The sequence below is a fragment of the Antennarius striatus genome, chromosome 23 (assembly GCF_040054535.1).
Source record: "Antennarius striatus isolate MH-2024 chromosome 23, ASM4005453v1, whole genome shotgun sequence".
NCBI lineage: Eukaryota > Metazoa > Chordata > Actinopteri > Lophiiformes > Antennariidae > Antennarius > Antennarius striatus.
This window is the reverse complement of record NC_090798.1, coordinates 9,387,489-9,403,160: the sequence shown is the minus strand read 5'-3', so window position 1 is coordinate 9,403,160 and position 15,672 is coordinate 9,387,489. Positions and strand designations below refer to the sequence as shown.

The 15,672-nt window shown below is 49.3% G+C and overlaps 1 protein-coding gene across 8 annotated transcripts; it reads right to left on the bottom strand.

Moving 5' to 3' along the window:
* Window positions 1-47: 47 nt before the first annotated feature.
* zgc:158659 (uncharacterized protein LOC791141 homolog) lies at window positions 48-15,263 on the bottom strand. 8 transcript variants are annotated; one of them, XM_068308748.1, is made up of 28 exons: window positions 14,997-15,263; window positions 11,898-12,022; window positions 11,687-11,790; window positions 11,441-11,603; window positions 11,111-11,320; window positions 9,381-9,448; window positions 8,369-8,497; window positions 8,141-8,194; window positions 7,927-8,036; window positions 7,695-7,836; window positions 7,128-7,213; window positions 6,072-6,177; window positions 5,836-5,988; window positions 5,617-5,748; window positions 5,165-5,289; window positions 4,763-4,844; window positions 4,518-4,682; window positions 4,149-4,252; window positions 3,974-4,073; window positions 3,831-3,902; window positions 3,263-3,369; window positions 3,040-3,161; window positions 2,885-2,963; window positions 2,522-2,692; window positions 2,335-2,452; window positions 2,119-2,270; window positions 1,899-2,047; window positions 48-1,788 (listed from the first exon to the last, which is right to left on the bottom strand). In XM_068308748.1, exons 2-28 carry the CDS (start codon window positions 11,980-11,982, stop codon window positions 1,664-1,666), a joined length of 3,213 nt encoding a protein of 1,070 aa, XP_068164849.1. In that variant the 5' UTR covers window positions 11,983-12,022; window positions 14,997-15,263; the 3' UTR covers window positions 48-1,663. The 8 variants fall into 8 exon arrangements, 7 of the variants coding, with proteins under 7 accessions (XP_068164849.1, XP_068164846.1, XP_068164848.1 ...); XM_068308745.1 differs by having other exon boundaries at window positions 48-1,783; XM_068308747.1 differs by having other exon boundaries at window positions 48-1,783; window positions 2,353-2,452.
* Between the last annotated feature and the right edge of the window lie 409 nt (window positions 15,264-15,672).

Here is a 15,672-nt window from a genome sequence, read left to right as displayed (position 1 = left end):
AATCAAGCATCCTTTTCTGATCAAAAAGCTTGAAGAAAAAGTATCAGTGAAGTTTAAAATAATTTTTATTTAAATGATTTCATTTAAAAAAGGATTAAAATCCTAATTGACCTTTAAAAAGTAGAAATAGTCACACAAATTTTTGAATGCAACATTTTGTCAATGTTTACAACAAATTCAGATTGGACCGTGTGGTAGAGTTTAGGCCCACCCCAAGCCAAATGCAGCACACCTGTTGAGGTTTTATTTTGAAAGGAACTGACAGGTGAACACTTCCAGGCAGTGATTCGTTTAGTGTGAACATCGATTCATTGATTGATTTATTTCAGATTATCAATATATTAAACAAAAATAACATTGATGACATGGTAAAGTATCTGCTCATGTTGCCATGGTTACTGACATGTGGGCAGGGCTTGGATTTACAGCAGATCTGTAAAAAAGGACATCACCTCAATGAACTGGTCTGAATGTGACCCCACCCATAGTCATTGACAGCCAATGGGGCAGAAGGGGCAGGACTTCCACGCTTGCTGAGCGATACTGATTAACGCCACCCACAATTCATGGCTCCAAAGAACAGGTCAGCGATATAAAGCCGATGGGACCATAATGCACTAGCTGAGCTATCCTGCTAACAGTTAGCTACTAGCTAGCTTAGCATCACTTGTTCTTGTCCCTTTGATTTCCAGGATACGTAAACATAAATGTTCTATCAGAGGAAGAATAGATGCAGCACTGTGACTGTCCACAGCTGTCAGCTCTGGTGTCCTATCAGTCAGAACTGTTGATTGTCATGATTAGTGCAATGATTAGTTAACGGTTATTGCTCTCACATTGAACACAGTGTTCATGGTTGTGATTTCAATAAAACTAGAACAAGAGTCATACAAAGTTCTTCTAATAAAGTTTGATTCAAATGTGGCTTCAGGAATAAAACCATTGTTATTGGTATCCAGGCACCAATAACCTGATCCAGGCATGGCCTGGATCAGGTTCAGAAAGTCCCCCAGGAAGCTTAAAAACGAGCAGCTCTTATTGGTGAAACAGTTTCATCGAGGACACATCCTGGGCTACCAGCATTTACCACTTCCCAGTATGCCTTTGGCATCGTAACCCACACCTCTGACCTTTGGCCCTGAGATTCACATTGCTATGGCAACCATTTCCATAGATAGACATGGTCTGTAGTGTGGGCATGTGTCTGTCGTCCGTCAGGGGTCGGCGGGCACGTCTGTCATCCGTCAGTGGTCTGTGGGCTGGTGTCTGTCGTCTGTCAGTGGACAGTGGGCGCATGTCTGTCGTCTGTCAGTGGTCGGTGGGCATGTCTGTTGTCTGTCGGTGGGCTCGTGTCTGTCCTCTGTCAGTGGTCGGTGGGTTAGTGTTTGTCGTCCGTTGGTGGTCGGTGGGTGCGTCTGTCATCCGTCAGTGGTCCGTGGGCTAATGTCTGTCGTCTGTCAGTGCGCTTCAGTCTGTTGTCCGTCAATGGACAGTGGGCGCGTGTCTATCGTCTGTCAGTGGTTGGTGGGCATGTCTGTTGTCTGTCAGTGATCGGTGGGCCCGTGTCTGTCCTCTGTCAGTGGTCAGTGGGCTAGTGTTTGTTGTCAGTCAGTGGTCGGTGGGTGTGTCTGTCGTCCGTTAGTGGGTTGGTGTCTGTCGTTCGTCAGTGGTCGGTTGGCATGTGTCTGATGGTGTGGAAGATCCAGTCCATCTTGGTGCTCCAGCCGCCGTGATGGGCGTCGTTCATCTGCTTGGTGAAGTACTCCAGTGCCTCCTGCTGGCTCTTCTCTGACAAACAGACGGGACACTGGTGAGTAGGGTAAGGTGAGACGGGTCCCGAAGAGAGAGACAGCACCTCCCATGGGGCCCTGCGTGCTGCTGTCTGCCCCCCTCCTCACCGAGGGCCAGTGTCTTCCTCAGGTAGGCGATGTCGTCGAAGCTCTGCAGCTCGGGCATCCCGCAGCCCAACAGGAGGGAGAACAGGTTGATGAAGAGGCTTGCGTGCTGCCGGATGGCCAGGTAGGCCTTGTAGCACATCTCCTGGAACCTGGAGCACAGACAGGTGAGCACGTGTGAACCAGTGGGTTGAGGGGGGATTAATCGGGTGGGGGGTGGCACCTCTCAAACTCCTTGGTCTTGGTGGACTCCTGGACGCCTTTGCTGATGACGATGAGGAAGTCCTGGGTCAGGACAAAGGGCACCCGCTCCCTCTTGTAACCGAACTTCTTCTTCTTGTGGTCCAGGAAGTGGCCAAAGTCGATGTGGAACAGCTGGGGGAGGCGACAGATCAACACTGTGGACTCTTCCTCCAGCACCCCCCATCCCGACATTCACCTGTCCATTCTCCTTCACCATGATGTTGGAGTTGTGTCGGTCGCCGATGCCCAGGATGAAGGTGGCCACGCAGTAGCCGGCGCAGGAGCGCGTGAACAGGTCAATGGCGTGGTCGTACCTGAGAGACAGACAGGAGGTGACGGACGGACTCGGGGACAGACAGCTACTGGGGTGGTCGGGTACTGACGACTCTCCACGGTTCTTGTCCCGGATCCAGTGGTGCAGCGTGTTGGAGTTGAACTGCAGTGCCCCCTTCAGGCCGCCCTTACACTGGATCTGCATGATAGTGCAGCTGCTCTTCACCACTTCAATCAGTCCCACGCAGTCACCGATGGACAAGCAGCCGTAGGGCAGCATACTGACACACACACACACACACACACACACACACACACACACACACACACACACACACACTCGTGCGTGCCCGCGCAAATGTGAGACAGACACACATACACACGCCCACAAGGAGACACACACAGAGACACACACATGTGAGACAGGGACGTGATGACATCACCGCTGGCACTGATCATGTGACGGGTCTCACCGTAGGTCCAAGCCCTGGTTCTGCCAGATGTTCTCCATGATCTTAATGATCTGCAGAGTCAGCATGTCCTGACGCAGGTCTGCAACACGGGTCATACACTACATTACCCACAATCCCTCGTGCCTGCGGTGGTGCGTGAGCAGTAAGCTAGCTACCGTCGCCATTCTTGAAGATGATCTCGTTGTTGGTGAAGAGCAGCTCAGACATGATGTCGGGGTTCTCCCAGTTCAGCCACAGGGGGCGCTTTGCCGACGACATGATCCGGCACTCCTCCAGCCTGTAGACCGACACAGAAACAGTCAGAACTGGTCAGTGCCAGGCAGAACTGGGCAGATCCGGTCAGGACTGCTCTCATTTAGCCAACTAACCAGTCGTTACCTAAGGCTCCCCAGCTGGTGGACAGGGTTCAGAGGAGACACAAAACCCTGCAGAGCCTCCATGTAGTCTGGACGGGACATGTGTTCTACCAGGAACTTCATCTGGGTCTGAGAGGGAGGACAGAGGCTCCAGGTCAGAGATCAGAGGTCAATGTCCACATGGGGGGCCTCAGGTCAGAGGGGCCCACAGGGTGGGTCCCAGGTCAGAGCTCAGCCCAGGTCAGAGGTCAGTGTCCAGAGGTTGGGCGTGGCTTCTCCTTCACCAGCTCCCCCACCCCTGGAGGTCAGATCCAGTGAGCTTCACAGAAGCTCCTCTGGGGTCTCAGTGCTAAGTGGCTATGCCATCACCATAGATTCTGAGCCACGAGCCCTAATCTGGTACCAAGCTGAGGAGATAAGCTGGTATCGAGCTGAGGAGGTAACTTGGTACCAAGCTGAGGAAGCACACTGGTACTGGGCTGAGGCGTACCAGTACCAGGTAACCTGAGGAAGTAACCTAGTACCGAGCTGATAACCTGGTACCGAGCTGAGGAGGTAGCCCGGTATCAAGCTGAGGAGGCAGGCCGTACCTTCTGCGTGTCGTCCTTCTTCTCTTGCTTCAGCGTGTCCGTCAGGTTGACCAGCTTCTCCATGGCCTCCACCTGGACACACAAAGCCGCTGCAATGTTACCGTTGGCCACTAGAGGGCAGCAGCAACGGGGTCGGGGCTTACCTGTCGGTTCAGGTGCTTCAGGTACATGCCACAGGCCCTGCAGAAGGCCTCCAGCAGCAGGCCAAATCGCCGCGACACCGTCTTGTTGTGCATCTCTGACCTGACAACAGGTGTGTCAGTTGGGGCAAACAGACAAGCAAACAGACAAGAATGACGGACACCTGCTGGGACTCACTTCAGGTGCCAGAAGAAGAAGTGTCCTATCCTCTGATTGGTCAGAGCCTTCTTGATCAGGAAACGAGCCAGAGGGTTGTCTAGGTACATCTCATACTTCAACACCTGCACACAGAGAGATAGACAGGCAGAGGGGGAGAGAGAGAGACAGGGAGAGACAGGTACAAAGACAGGGAGAGAGTTAAAGAGACAGAGAGAGAGACAGAATGGTGCTGATGAGAGTGGATCTGGTTCCATCTGGACAACCAGTATACCCAAGGGGGGAGGGGCTACCCTCAGGTGAGGGTGTTTCTGCCTACCTCTGGGGGGACGGCCTGTCCTCAGGTGAGGCTTACCTGTAGGGGGAGGAGCTGCCTCAGGCGAGGCCTACCTGTACGAGCTGCAGCAGGTACTGTGATAGCTTGTCGTCCGTCAGGCCTTGAACCAGACAGCGCAGAGCAAACTGTCTCACCACTGGGTCGGGAAAGTTGCAGTCCAGCAGCTCTAGGGCCAGTTCAGGTTCCATCAGAGGCCACTCTTTCAATAGGCAGTACATCTGAGAGGAAGGGGGAGGTCAGGAGGGGGAGGAGCAGGAGAGGAAGAAGGGGAGAGTCAAAACTGGGGGCGTGTCCTCACCTGGGACACCTCATCTCTGGAATTCCATTTGACTGACTGAAGCAGCTTGGGAAGAGACTCTGGGATGTTTACACAATAATGTCTGTAGAGAGAGACAGGTAGGCAGGGAGACGGGTAGGCAGAGAGACAGACATAGATAGGTAGGCAGAGAGACAGGTAGAGACAGACAGGTAGGCAGAGAAACAAGTAGGCAGAGAGACAGATAGGCAGAGAGATAGGTAGGCAGAGTGACAGATAGGCAGGAAGGTAGGTAGGCAGAGAGACAAGTAGGCAGAGACACAGGTAGAGAAAGACAGGTAGACAGAGAAACAAACATTAAAAAAGGTCCAGGTAATGTTCCTACGTTCGGTCATGTGACGGCAGACGGTGATTGGACCCTTGTCCAATAAGCTCCAACCATACCTGTGTCTCCACAAGAAGTCCTTCTCCTGCTCCGAGAGCTCGTAGAGAGGGTCTCTGGAGCAGAGAGCGCCAAGCTGGTCTGCGTCTGCTCCGGAAACACTGCTGTCACAGGCCAGACGACCGCTCTGAGACAGACAGGTGAGACAGGTAGAGGCAGGTGAGACAGGTGAGACACCTCAGCTGACTGGGATGAAGCTTCGGGTCACCTTATCACACACACACACACACACACACACACACACACACACACACACACACACACACACACACACACACACAAAATATACAGTATATTATATAATTAGTCACTGGTGTGTGTGTCCCTGTGTCTCTGTGTCCCTGTATCTCTGCGTGTGTCTCTGTGTGTCCCTGTGCCTCTGTGTCCCTGTGACTCTGTGTTCCTGTGTCTTTGTGTTCCTGTGTCTTTGTGTCCGTGTGTCTCAGGGTGCTACCAGTCCGTGGCAGTAGGTGTAGCCCAGCTCTCTGCTGATTGTCCAGTTAGCATGCTCCTCAATCTGCTGTTCATCAGGAAACACAACCGTCTGATTGAACCAGGAGAATTCCAGCTCCACACACGGAGTTTCCTGCACAGGACAAGCCAATCGATCCATCGATCAGTGACCATCGATTGAACGAGACAGACCGGTAGATGTAATGGAGGTGTTATGTACCTTGTTGGGATTTGAACCAGCAACACCGATGGGGTTCAGAAGGTCTTCAAGACCATGGGGGACTGGCCACAAACTCAAAGTGACTTTCCCCGAGACCAGAATGTCTGTGTAGTCGAAGAGATTGACGTTCCCCCAGGCCAAAGGACAGTGCTCCTGAGAGACAGACAGGCAGACAGATAGTTTAATCAGCCACTGTTTGACTGATTCTTTCATGTGTAGTCTCCTTCCCTGCCTACCTCCTTGGCTCCTTTCCGTCCTTTCACAGAACAGATTGAAAGACAGAGTCTGGCTGAGCGAGGGAGGTCAGACAGGTAGAGGTCATAGGTAAGCCACTCATTCCACCTTGACACACAGACAGACAGGTAGAGAGAGACAGACAGACACATACAAGATGGAAACGGATATAACCCCAGTGGATGTGGTGTGTGTTCCGTCCAATCACAGGCCCTCCATCAGAGTCCTGGGAGTTTGGGGTTCTGCCGTATCTTAGCTGTTTCTAGGGTTCTGATCTTCTGGACAGTCCTCAGACGTTTTAGCTAGAGCCAGCCCGCAATGTTAGCCGTCACATACCTTTCTGTCATCATGATAGAAGGGGCCAGAACCCGTTCCTGGTTCCTGCTTCTGGCCCTTTCTATCTTTCTAAGGCTTCCACCTATCATATCTGTTCCAGGTGTTCCATGTTTTCATTCTGCTTCTAGTTGATACTGGACACAGCTGGAGGTTTAACATTTGTCCCAGCTGCTCTTATCTGGTCCTCGTCCACCACCTTGTCCCACCTGCTCCTATCTCCTCATTCATCACCTTGTTCCAGCTGCTCCTATCTGCTCCTCATCCACCACCTTGTCCCAGCTGCTCCCATCTGCTCCTCGTCCACCACATTGTTCCAGCTGCTCCTATCTGTTCTTCGTCCACCACCAGGTCTGGTTGGTTAGACATCAGCTGTTCGTCAGGCTGAAACTGGAAGTCCCTCCGGATCTCACTCTCCCACCACACCTTTGATAGTCATGTTATGATAAAACACGGATGTACCTCCACATCTCCGCCTCTCCATCTCCCCGGTCCCACCCACCTTCTTAAATCCTGTCACAATGCGTTGGCCTTGAACAGATGCACCTTGGGTGCATTAAATTAATTTTTGCAGATTCCCTGTGAAGGAGTGGAGCTACCAGAAGGCAGGACAGAAGACTCAAAAACCTAGGAACAGCTGAGATGCTGTGCAGTACCTTCAGTTTCCCAGGATCCAGGGTTCAGACCTGATCTGGATGGAGGTGTGCAGAAAGACTGTGTGTTACCTTGGGTTGGAGCATGGGACTCTCTGTGTGTTAACGTTGTCACAAAGTGGCTCTCCACCATGATAGATACCTGTCCTCACATAGATCTACACTCACACACACACACACACACACACACACACACACACACACACACAGAGGGTGTTACACTGAATGAGAGTATCTGCGGAGACAGATGATGCCATGAAGTTAAAGATAAATACTGTTCTGTTTACTACAACAGGTAGCAGTATGAAAACACTGAGACGTGACAGACATGAGAACAGACATGAGAACAGACATGAAAACAGACATGAGACAGGACAGACATGAGAACGGACATGTTGGGTTTCTCTGTTAAAGCACTGTGAAATGTCTGCTGATGTGATTAAGCGCTCTACTAATAAAGGTTGATTCTTTGATTGATTGATGATAACAGACACGAGACAGGAGAACAGACATGAGAACGGACATGAGACGTGAGAACAGACATGAGACACGAGGATAGACACAAGGACAGATGTGAGAACAGACAGACATTAGAACAGATGAGAACAGGCATATGAAAAGACATGAGAACTGCCAGACCTTGTCGATGTCTCTGATGTTGACGTTGACATACGTGGCACAGAGCAGACGGACTCTCAGCAGTGTGTTGAAGGCCCACAATGAACATGGAGGTGAACTGTCTCCTCCTCCTGGGCATGGAGATGGTTGAGGAGTCCGACGACTGAAACACAAACAAGAACATCCTGATCCAAAATGGAAGCTCCTGATTGCTTTTGATACTTCTGTTACAGGCACTGATTGGCTGTTGTACCTGTATGAAGGTGTGACAAAGCCAGAGGCAGGAAGTTGAGTGTAGAGACTGTCTTTGGAGACCAGCATCAGGTGAGGAAGACGACCCACTATGATACAAGAACGGATATACTGCAGAGAGACAGATGGATGTGAGACAGCCAGACAGCTCCTGAGACAGGTTCTCAGGGGATGCTCATCCCTGATGATTTGTGTTTTCATGGTGTAAGTGATACCTTGTACTGACTAAGAGGATACTTCTCCAACAGGTACTCATCACAACCACAAACCTGAGGAGACACACAGGAGGACAGTCAAGTTTACCTTCAGGAAGTACCGCCCCTGATACTCCTGGACCCAGACAGGCAGGTGAACTAATCAAACAAAGGTTTACTTTCAGGATGTACCGCTCATAGTACTCCTGGACCCAGACAGGCAGGTGAGCTAATCAAACATAGGTTTACCTTAAGGATGTACTGCCCCTGGTACTCCTGGACACAGAGACGGAGCTGCTGAGGGGAGAGGTGCATCGATCGGCTTTTCTTCCTGATGGACTCGGCTATCAACTCCTCGGGCAAACTGTCATGACTCACCTGTACAAGCCAAATCATGATGTCATTGTTCTGTTGAGCATTAGAAGTTTGTTCTCTGACATAACAGATGTTCAGAGTGTTCTTCAGGTGGACACCGGTTAGTTCTTGCATAAAGTGACATACTAGATTGTTTGGGGTGGCAGTGACTCAGTGCTACAGTGGGTCGTCAAATGATCACAAGATCAGCGGTTCGTTTCCCACTCAGCTGCCCGGAGTGTGAACTGACAGTGGGAGATGTCAGCTCACCTCACGAGCACTGCTAAGGCTCCCTTGAGTAAGGCGCCGTCTCTCTTTACAAGTTGCTCATTAGGGCGCACCACTACAGAGCTGCCCGCCACTCTACCTCCCACTGCCTGCTTACAGGCTCCTTGTGTGTGTGTGAGTGTTACCGGGCCAGTGTGTGAACTAGAGTGTGCTAGTATACTTGAATAAATCCCTTTGGGATTTATTCAAGTATATATAATAAGATAAATAAAATAAAATAAGCTCTCCCTCATATAGAGCTTTGATGGAGCTGTTTTGATCTTGTTATTTGAAACAATTATGGCAACTGTTTGCTTTGTATTATACAAACCATATTCCATACGATACTGAAAGTCATGAGTCTGTTCATTGAAATATCAATATCATGAGTTCCTTGTTGAAGTAAATTCTCAGTTAAAACATGATGTGGAACCACAAACACTTGTTGATGGAATTGACAGGGTCTCAAAGGTTTCTAAGGTCTCAAAGGTGTCAGAGGCTGTCCTTGCTGGTCTTGTCAAGACATCAGTGGACTGGACTAAAGGCTCGAGCCAAGGCCTTAAGGGAAAATTATGAGATTAACATGGATGAAGTGAATTCAGGAAGTCATTAATGATGACTGGAAATGACCAAGATTTACCTTGAGAGTGTACTTCTGCTTAGAATTGGATGGCGACACAATCACCCAGATGGTCACAATCAACCGCCCTGAAGACAGACAGAGGGTGTCAGTGTGGACCTGAGGTGGGCTGGCTCTGTTGTCCAGGCCACGGTAGACCTTTGTTTGAAGTCAGCTGGGCTTGTAGGAGAAGACCCTTCTTCAATTCTTAATGGCTGTTCGGTTACATGGGTTTTGCCTGTGGGCTGCAGGTTAGGGTTCATACAATCCCTGGGGTTCAACGTCTTTCATTATGACTCAACAACTTTGAAAACACCCGCTACGTTCAACCTATGGAACTTCTCTACCAGTTAGACTCCCCTATCCAGCTGGTAGAAACTCCCCCTGTCTGCTGTCAGACTCCCCTGTCTGACGGTAGAGACTCACCTGTCCAACTGGTAGGGACTCCTCTATCTATGTACTTCCTGAGGAGGCTGGCTTCCTTCAGGAGGCCAGGAAGTACCTATGTACTTCCCAAGCCTCCTTCAGGAGGCCAGGAAGTACCTACTGTATGTGCTACTGTAGGTCCTGCCCGGAGTTTCTTTCTCAATGAGGGAGTTTTTCCCCACCACTGTCGCTTATGCTTGCTCTAGGGGGCATTGTTGGCTTTCTATCTGTAAAGCGCTTTGAAATGTCTTCTGATATGATTCAGCGCTATATAAATAAAAGTTGATTGATTGATTGATTGATTTACTTCCTGAGGAGGCTGGTCTCCTTCAACATCTGTCCTAATCTCCTTCTCATGTTCTATCAGTCAATAGTATCCAGTGTGCTCTCATATGCCATTGTGTGTTTGGGTGGCAGGGCCAGGAAAAGAGATATGGACTGTCTGAACAGACTCATCCGCAGAGTGGGCTCAGTGGTCGGGCTGAGCCTGGACTCTGTGGAGAAGCTTCTGGAGAGCAGGACCATGTCCGAAGTCAGGGCTATCATGAACAACACCAGCCACCCCCTGAACACCAGCTTCTCCCAGCAGAGAAGCACCTTCAGCGGCAGACTGCTGTCACACAGCACCTCCACGGAGAGGCTGAGGTCCTCCTTCGTGCCCCGCGCCATCAGGTGGTACAATGACTCTCTCAGTAGGGGTGGGGGTGGGGGTGGCGAGGTCAGCATGCGGTTGAATGGAGAGTAGGAGATTGGATGTCAGCCTGTGCTGCAGTGTAGTGGGGCCAAGGTGCTGTGAAAATGTGATATTAGATAGTGACATGCCTTACATTGTATGAAGGGTGTACCCTACCCACCATGTGGGCCTCCTGCTAACTTTCAATCGCACTTTTTATTTTTATTTGCTTTTTATTGTACTTAATTTTATACTTTTTATATTTTAGTTTTAGTTTAGTATATGTCCTGTTGGTGCTGCATGTGTCTGTTAGTGTGGTGTATGTGTATGTCTTGTGGTATGTCCAGCGGTGTCAGTGTTTCTTTTTTCTCTGTGTTTGTTCATTATGTAATGCTTGAGCAGTGGATGTGTGCAATTTCCTCCGGGATTAATAGAGTATCCATCTATTTTTTTAATTTAATTTTATATACTGGTATGATCCCCGAGTATGTATGTATGTATGTATTTTTGTATGTATGTATCTATGTATCTATCTATCTATCTATCTATCTATCTATCTATCTATCTATCTATCTATCTATCTATCTATCTATCTATCTATCCATCTTACAGGTAGAGACTCACCTGCCTGACTGGCTAAACTGGACCATACCTTTGTCTAGCTTGCTGTAGATGTATTGCGGGAGTTGGGGGCTGGATTCCACATTTGGGGGGTAAACGTAGAGGGCCTGGCTGTGGGCCCCCCCCCCTTCCCTCTCTTCCATGGCCTCTCTGCACACACTCAGTATGGAGCGACGGAAATCTTGAACCTCAGGGTCCTTCATCATCTCAAACTCGCAGACGGGCATCCCGATAGCAAACCCTGCACACAGGGACTAATTAGACTGAGGTGAGGATGAGGAAGATGGTCTTTCACTGAACCTCTGTTTATTTTGGCCCACAGGTTACTGCCGTAGGACCTGTGGAGGTCCTGGCCTATTACCTATCTCTCTGTTCAGGATCTTCTCTTCACGGTTTCCCAGTGGCTCAATCACTTTCAGAATAGGGTGAAACAGCCGGAGATCACACAGACGCCTTGTCTCATCATAAAACTCCTCCCTCTCTGCCTCCTGAGTCACACCCACAAAAATGTAACACGACTCCTCCTAGCAAAGGACAGACGAGAGATCATGAACCCTGGTAATGATGGATGGCAAAGGCTGAGCAAAGCGTCCTCTGTCAATCTCACCTGCAGCAGGTGGTACAGCGGGTACTTCCTGGCCTCAGTGAACAGCTGCTCCTTCACACTGATGAGAGGAGTTTCTCGAAGACACTCCAGACTAACCATAATCCCTGAAGTGTGAGGACACGGAAGACGGGTTAAACCGGGTCAGGACAAGATGCGGCAGCAGGTAGGGAAACAGAGCAGGTTCAGAAGACAGGACAGGATGAAGTCATACCGTTAGGTAAGCAGCAGTCCACTAGGATGCGGGGAGGCATCAGGTGGAGCCCCCACAGTTCACCTGATGATGGCCTTGGTGCCATGGCAACCAATCCAAGCTGCCTGACCTAAGCACTTGGCTACCTGGTCAGACAGACAGATGGTAAAAAACAGTGCCTCCCCTTCTTTCCTCTCCCTCCTCAGGTCCACCTCCCCTTGTGACCTGACCCTCCAATCAGGTCAGGGACTTGTTGCATTCTCTGACAGCCATGTGACTGACACTCGTTTATGTGGATGTTTGTGTGCGTTACAGGGGCCTGTACATACATACAGTATATATGCATGTGTTTGTTCAAACTAGAGTGTGCTCTTAATTTCCCTTTGGGGATTACTAAAGTATACTAAATTAAATTAAACAAACTAAAATGGAGTTACCACAGTGTCCTCTAGTGGCTCGTGAGTCTTTCACGTTTGGTTCAGTCTTCTGTCTATGATTGTTGTGATTCAGCCTCACTGGAGGCTTGTCTAGCTAGAGCTGCTTGTTTCAGGTCACAACACAGGATCTCAGTCAGATTTAAGTCAAGACTTCAACTACCCCAGTCTAAACCCTTCATTTAGCTTTTTCATTGTCACACAGAGGTAGGTTTAGCTGGGGTTGTAGTTAGGTAGAGGGTAGGTAAAAGAGAGGGTTCAGGTAGGGTTAGGTAGAGGTTAGAGGATAGGTAGGGGTAAAGGGTAGTGGTTAGTACTAGGTTGAGGTTATAGTTAGGGTTAGTTGGAGATTAGACTAGGGTTAGGTAGAAGTTAGGTTACGTTTGGGTAGAAGTTAAGATTAGGTTGAGGTTAGGGATTAGGGTTTGGTAGAGTTTAGTTTGGGGTTGATTAGAGGTCAGGTTATGGTTGGTTAGGACAGGCTAGGGTTACATAGAAGGAAGGTTGGGGTTGGTTAGATGTCAGGTCAGGGTTAGTTAGAGGTTGGGTTATGGTTACCCAGAGGTCAAGATACGGTTAGTTAGAGGTCAGGTTAGGGTTAGCTAAAGGTCAGGTTAGGGTTAGTCAGAGTTTAGATTAGGGTTAGGTAGAAGTTAGGTTACGTTTGGGCAGGGGTTAGGATTAGGTTGAGGTTAGGGATTAGGGTTAGTAGAGGTTAATTTTGGGTAGGGTTAGAGTTTAGTTTAGGGTTGATTAGAGGTTAGGTTAGGGTTGGTTAGAGGTTAGGTTAGGGTTAGTTCGAAGTTAGGTTAGGGTTACCTAGAGTTGGGGGGAAATGGAGAAGTAGTTCCTTAAAAGGAACTATGAAGTGCACTGGTACATGGGGTCTGGGAGGAGGGTCACATTAAAATGGCATAAATAAAACAAGGGTTTAAAGAAATTAAAATCAATTAAAATTTATAAAAATTGGGAGGGGGAGAAGAAAAGTTAGGGGAATGAGGAAGACATGGGGGAAACAGGATAAAATAGATATTTAAGTTTAAAAATTTAGGGTTAGCTAGAGGTCAGGTTAGGGTTAGCTAGAGGTCAGACTAGGGTTAGTGAGAGGTCAGATTAGGTCAAGGTAGACTTGCTGGTACGTTTTGTATCTTTGTACGGCTCCATAACCCATGTAATGGCTGGATACCTCCCTCAGAACATGGTCCGTTGTTTGGTCGGCCCCCGACCATCATACCACCACCACGTACTGACCACAATCTGATTTTTAGCCCATCCAGATTTATATGAGATGTCTCTTTTGTAGTCTGAAAAGTCACATACCACATGAAATCTGATGTATGTTGGACGGATTGAAACCACATTCAGAAGGTAGTTTCAAATCTGGTCTGGACTCAGTCTCAAGAGCTCCAAATACACCAATCAGTTTTGACTGTCCACGACATTGCTCTACGCACCCCAAGAGTCAATGATCGTTATGGAGTGTGGAGGATGCCTCTGGCCCAACGTCATTGCTCCAGCAACCTGTAAGATTGGCCAATAATGTGGCCCAGTCTGAACAGAGCAAGATCCATTTTGACACTTGCTAAAAACAGTGTGAATAGACAACCCTAAAAATCAGATATGGAAAGAAATCTGATTGAAATCCGATGGGCCTGCAGTCTGAACGCAGGCTAAGCCAGATGTAATGGGACACACCCCTTCGATTTAGTTCTACTTTCGTCTGTAAGTTTTTGTTTTTTCTTTGGAACATTTTCCCAAAGTCTCGGGGATCATCAACATGTTTTTGGAAACTGTCTCTTCCTCATGGCGGTGTCATGAATGCTGACCTCAGCTCAGGTTAGCAGTTCTCGAGATGTGACCTTGTGGTTGGGTCAAAGGTTCTCCCCGTAGTTCCCTGGAGCTGATGGATATTCTCCCTGTGGTTCCCTGGAGCTGATGGAATTTCTCCCCATGGTTCCCTAGAGCTGATGGATGTTCTCCCCATGGTTCCCTGGTGCTGATGGATGTTCTCCCCGTGGTTCCCTGGAGCTGATGGATGTTCTCCCTGTGGTTCCCTGGAGCTGATGGATGTTCTCCCTGTGGTTCCCTGGACGTGACTCTGAAACCCTGTCAGACTGATGATGTGGTTTTTTCAGGACCTCCCTCAGAGGATGGACTGGTGTAATGGTCTTGAGATCTCCCAGCTTCCTTCAATTTGTTCTAAGTTCTGTATCAGAGGCGTACTGGTTCTGTTTAGCAGGAAGCAGGTTGTGGTCGTAAGAACCGGAACCGTTTCATTTCAGATTCACTTAGCGTGAAACCCTGAAACCCCTGTCACCCTCTCTCCCCCAATTGTCTCTCTCCCTCCTCTCATCTGTGTCTCTTTCTTCCCTTTATCTGTCTATCTCTCCCCATCTCTCTTCTCCTCACATCTGCCTCTTTCTCCCCGCCTCTGTCTCTCTTCCGTCCCTCAACTGACTCTCTTCCTCACCGCATCTGTCTGTCTTCCTCCCCTCATCTGTCTGTCTTCCTCCCCTCATCTGTCTGTCTGTCTTCCCTCGTCTGCCTGTCTTCTTCCCCTCATCTGTCTCTCTTTCTCCCCTCATTTGTCTGTCTTCCTCCCTTCATTTGTCTCTCTCTAGTACCAGGTTGCCATAACAACAGGACAGCGAGCTAAACATGACAGAGGGACAGTCATGTGACTCACCTGAGGTCGCACCTGTCCCTCCAGTGACTCATGTCTCTTTGTCTTCATGTCCCAGCCATCATCATCGGCTGCCGTCGCCACCGCGCCGGTTCCTTCACTCCAGGACTTTACACACCACAGGCGTTCACACCAAGACCTGTCTGTCTGCCTGCCAGCCTGCCTGTCTGTCTGCCTGTCCGCCTGTCTGTTTGACGCCTGTCTCCGTCTGACGCCTGTCTGTCTGTGATGTCGCCGCAGCAGCAGAGGGAAGCTGCTCGTCGCCAGGAGAACAATGTGCTGGAGGAGGGATATGGGGGAGGGAGGTTGGGAGGAAGGGAGGAGGGGGTGTCGGCTCATCCTCTTCCTCTCTTAAAGGGCCAGTCGCCTCTGAGGGGCCCCTGACCACAGAACAGTACATCTGTTTATGGCTCTTGTTCACACCTTTGCTTTCATTCAGAACATTTATGATATTAAAAACAGACACACACACACAGAGACACACACACAGAGACACACACACACACACACACACACACACACACACACACACACACACACACACACACACAGAGACACACACACAGACACAAAACCAAGATTAACTGTGTATGTGTGTGTCCTTACTGCACCCCCCCCACACACACATATCCGTGCCCTTGACTCACCACTTTCTTCAAGAACCAGTTAAAAACCTGCC

What these genes read in the sequence shown, in the direction of transcription:
- zgc:158659 (XM_068308745.1), bottom strand. Translation starts at nt 11,982, where the DNA reads ATGGCACCAAGGCCATCATCAGGTGAACTGTGGGGGCTCCACCTGATG. An exon ending in CTACAGCAAGCTAGACAAAG is followed by an intron (nt 9,449 to 11,110) that starts GTATGGTCCAGT and finishes GTCTGTCTTCAG; the next exon opens with GGCGGTTGATTGTGACCATC. An exon ending in AACCAGGGCTTGGACCTACG is followed by an intron (nt 2,693 to 2,884) that starts GTGAGACCCGTC and finishes TGTGTGTGTCAG; the next exon opens with TATGCTGCCCTACGGCTGCT.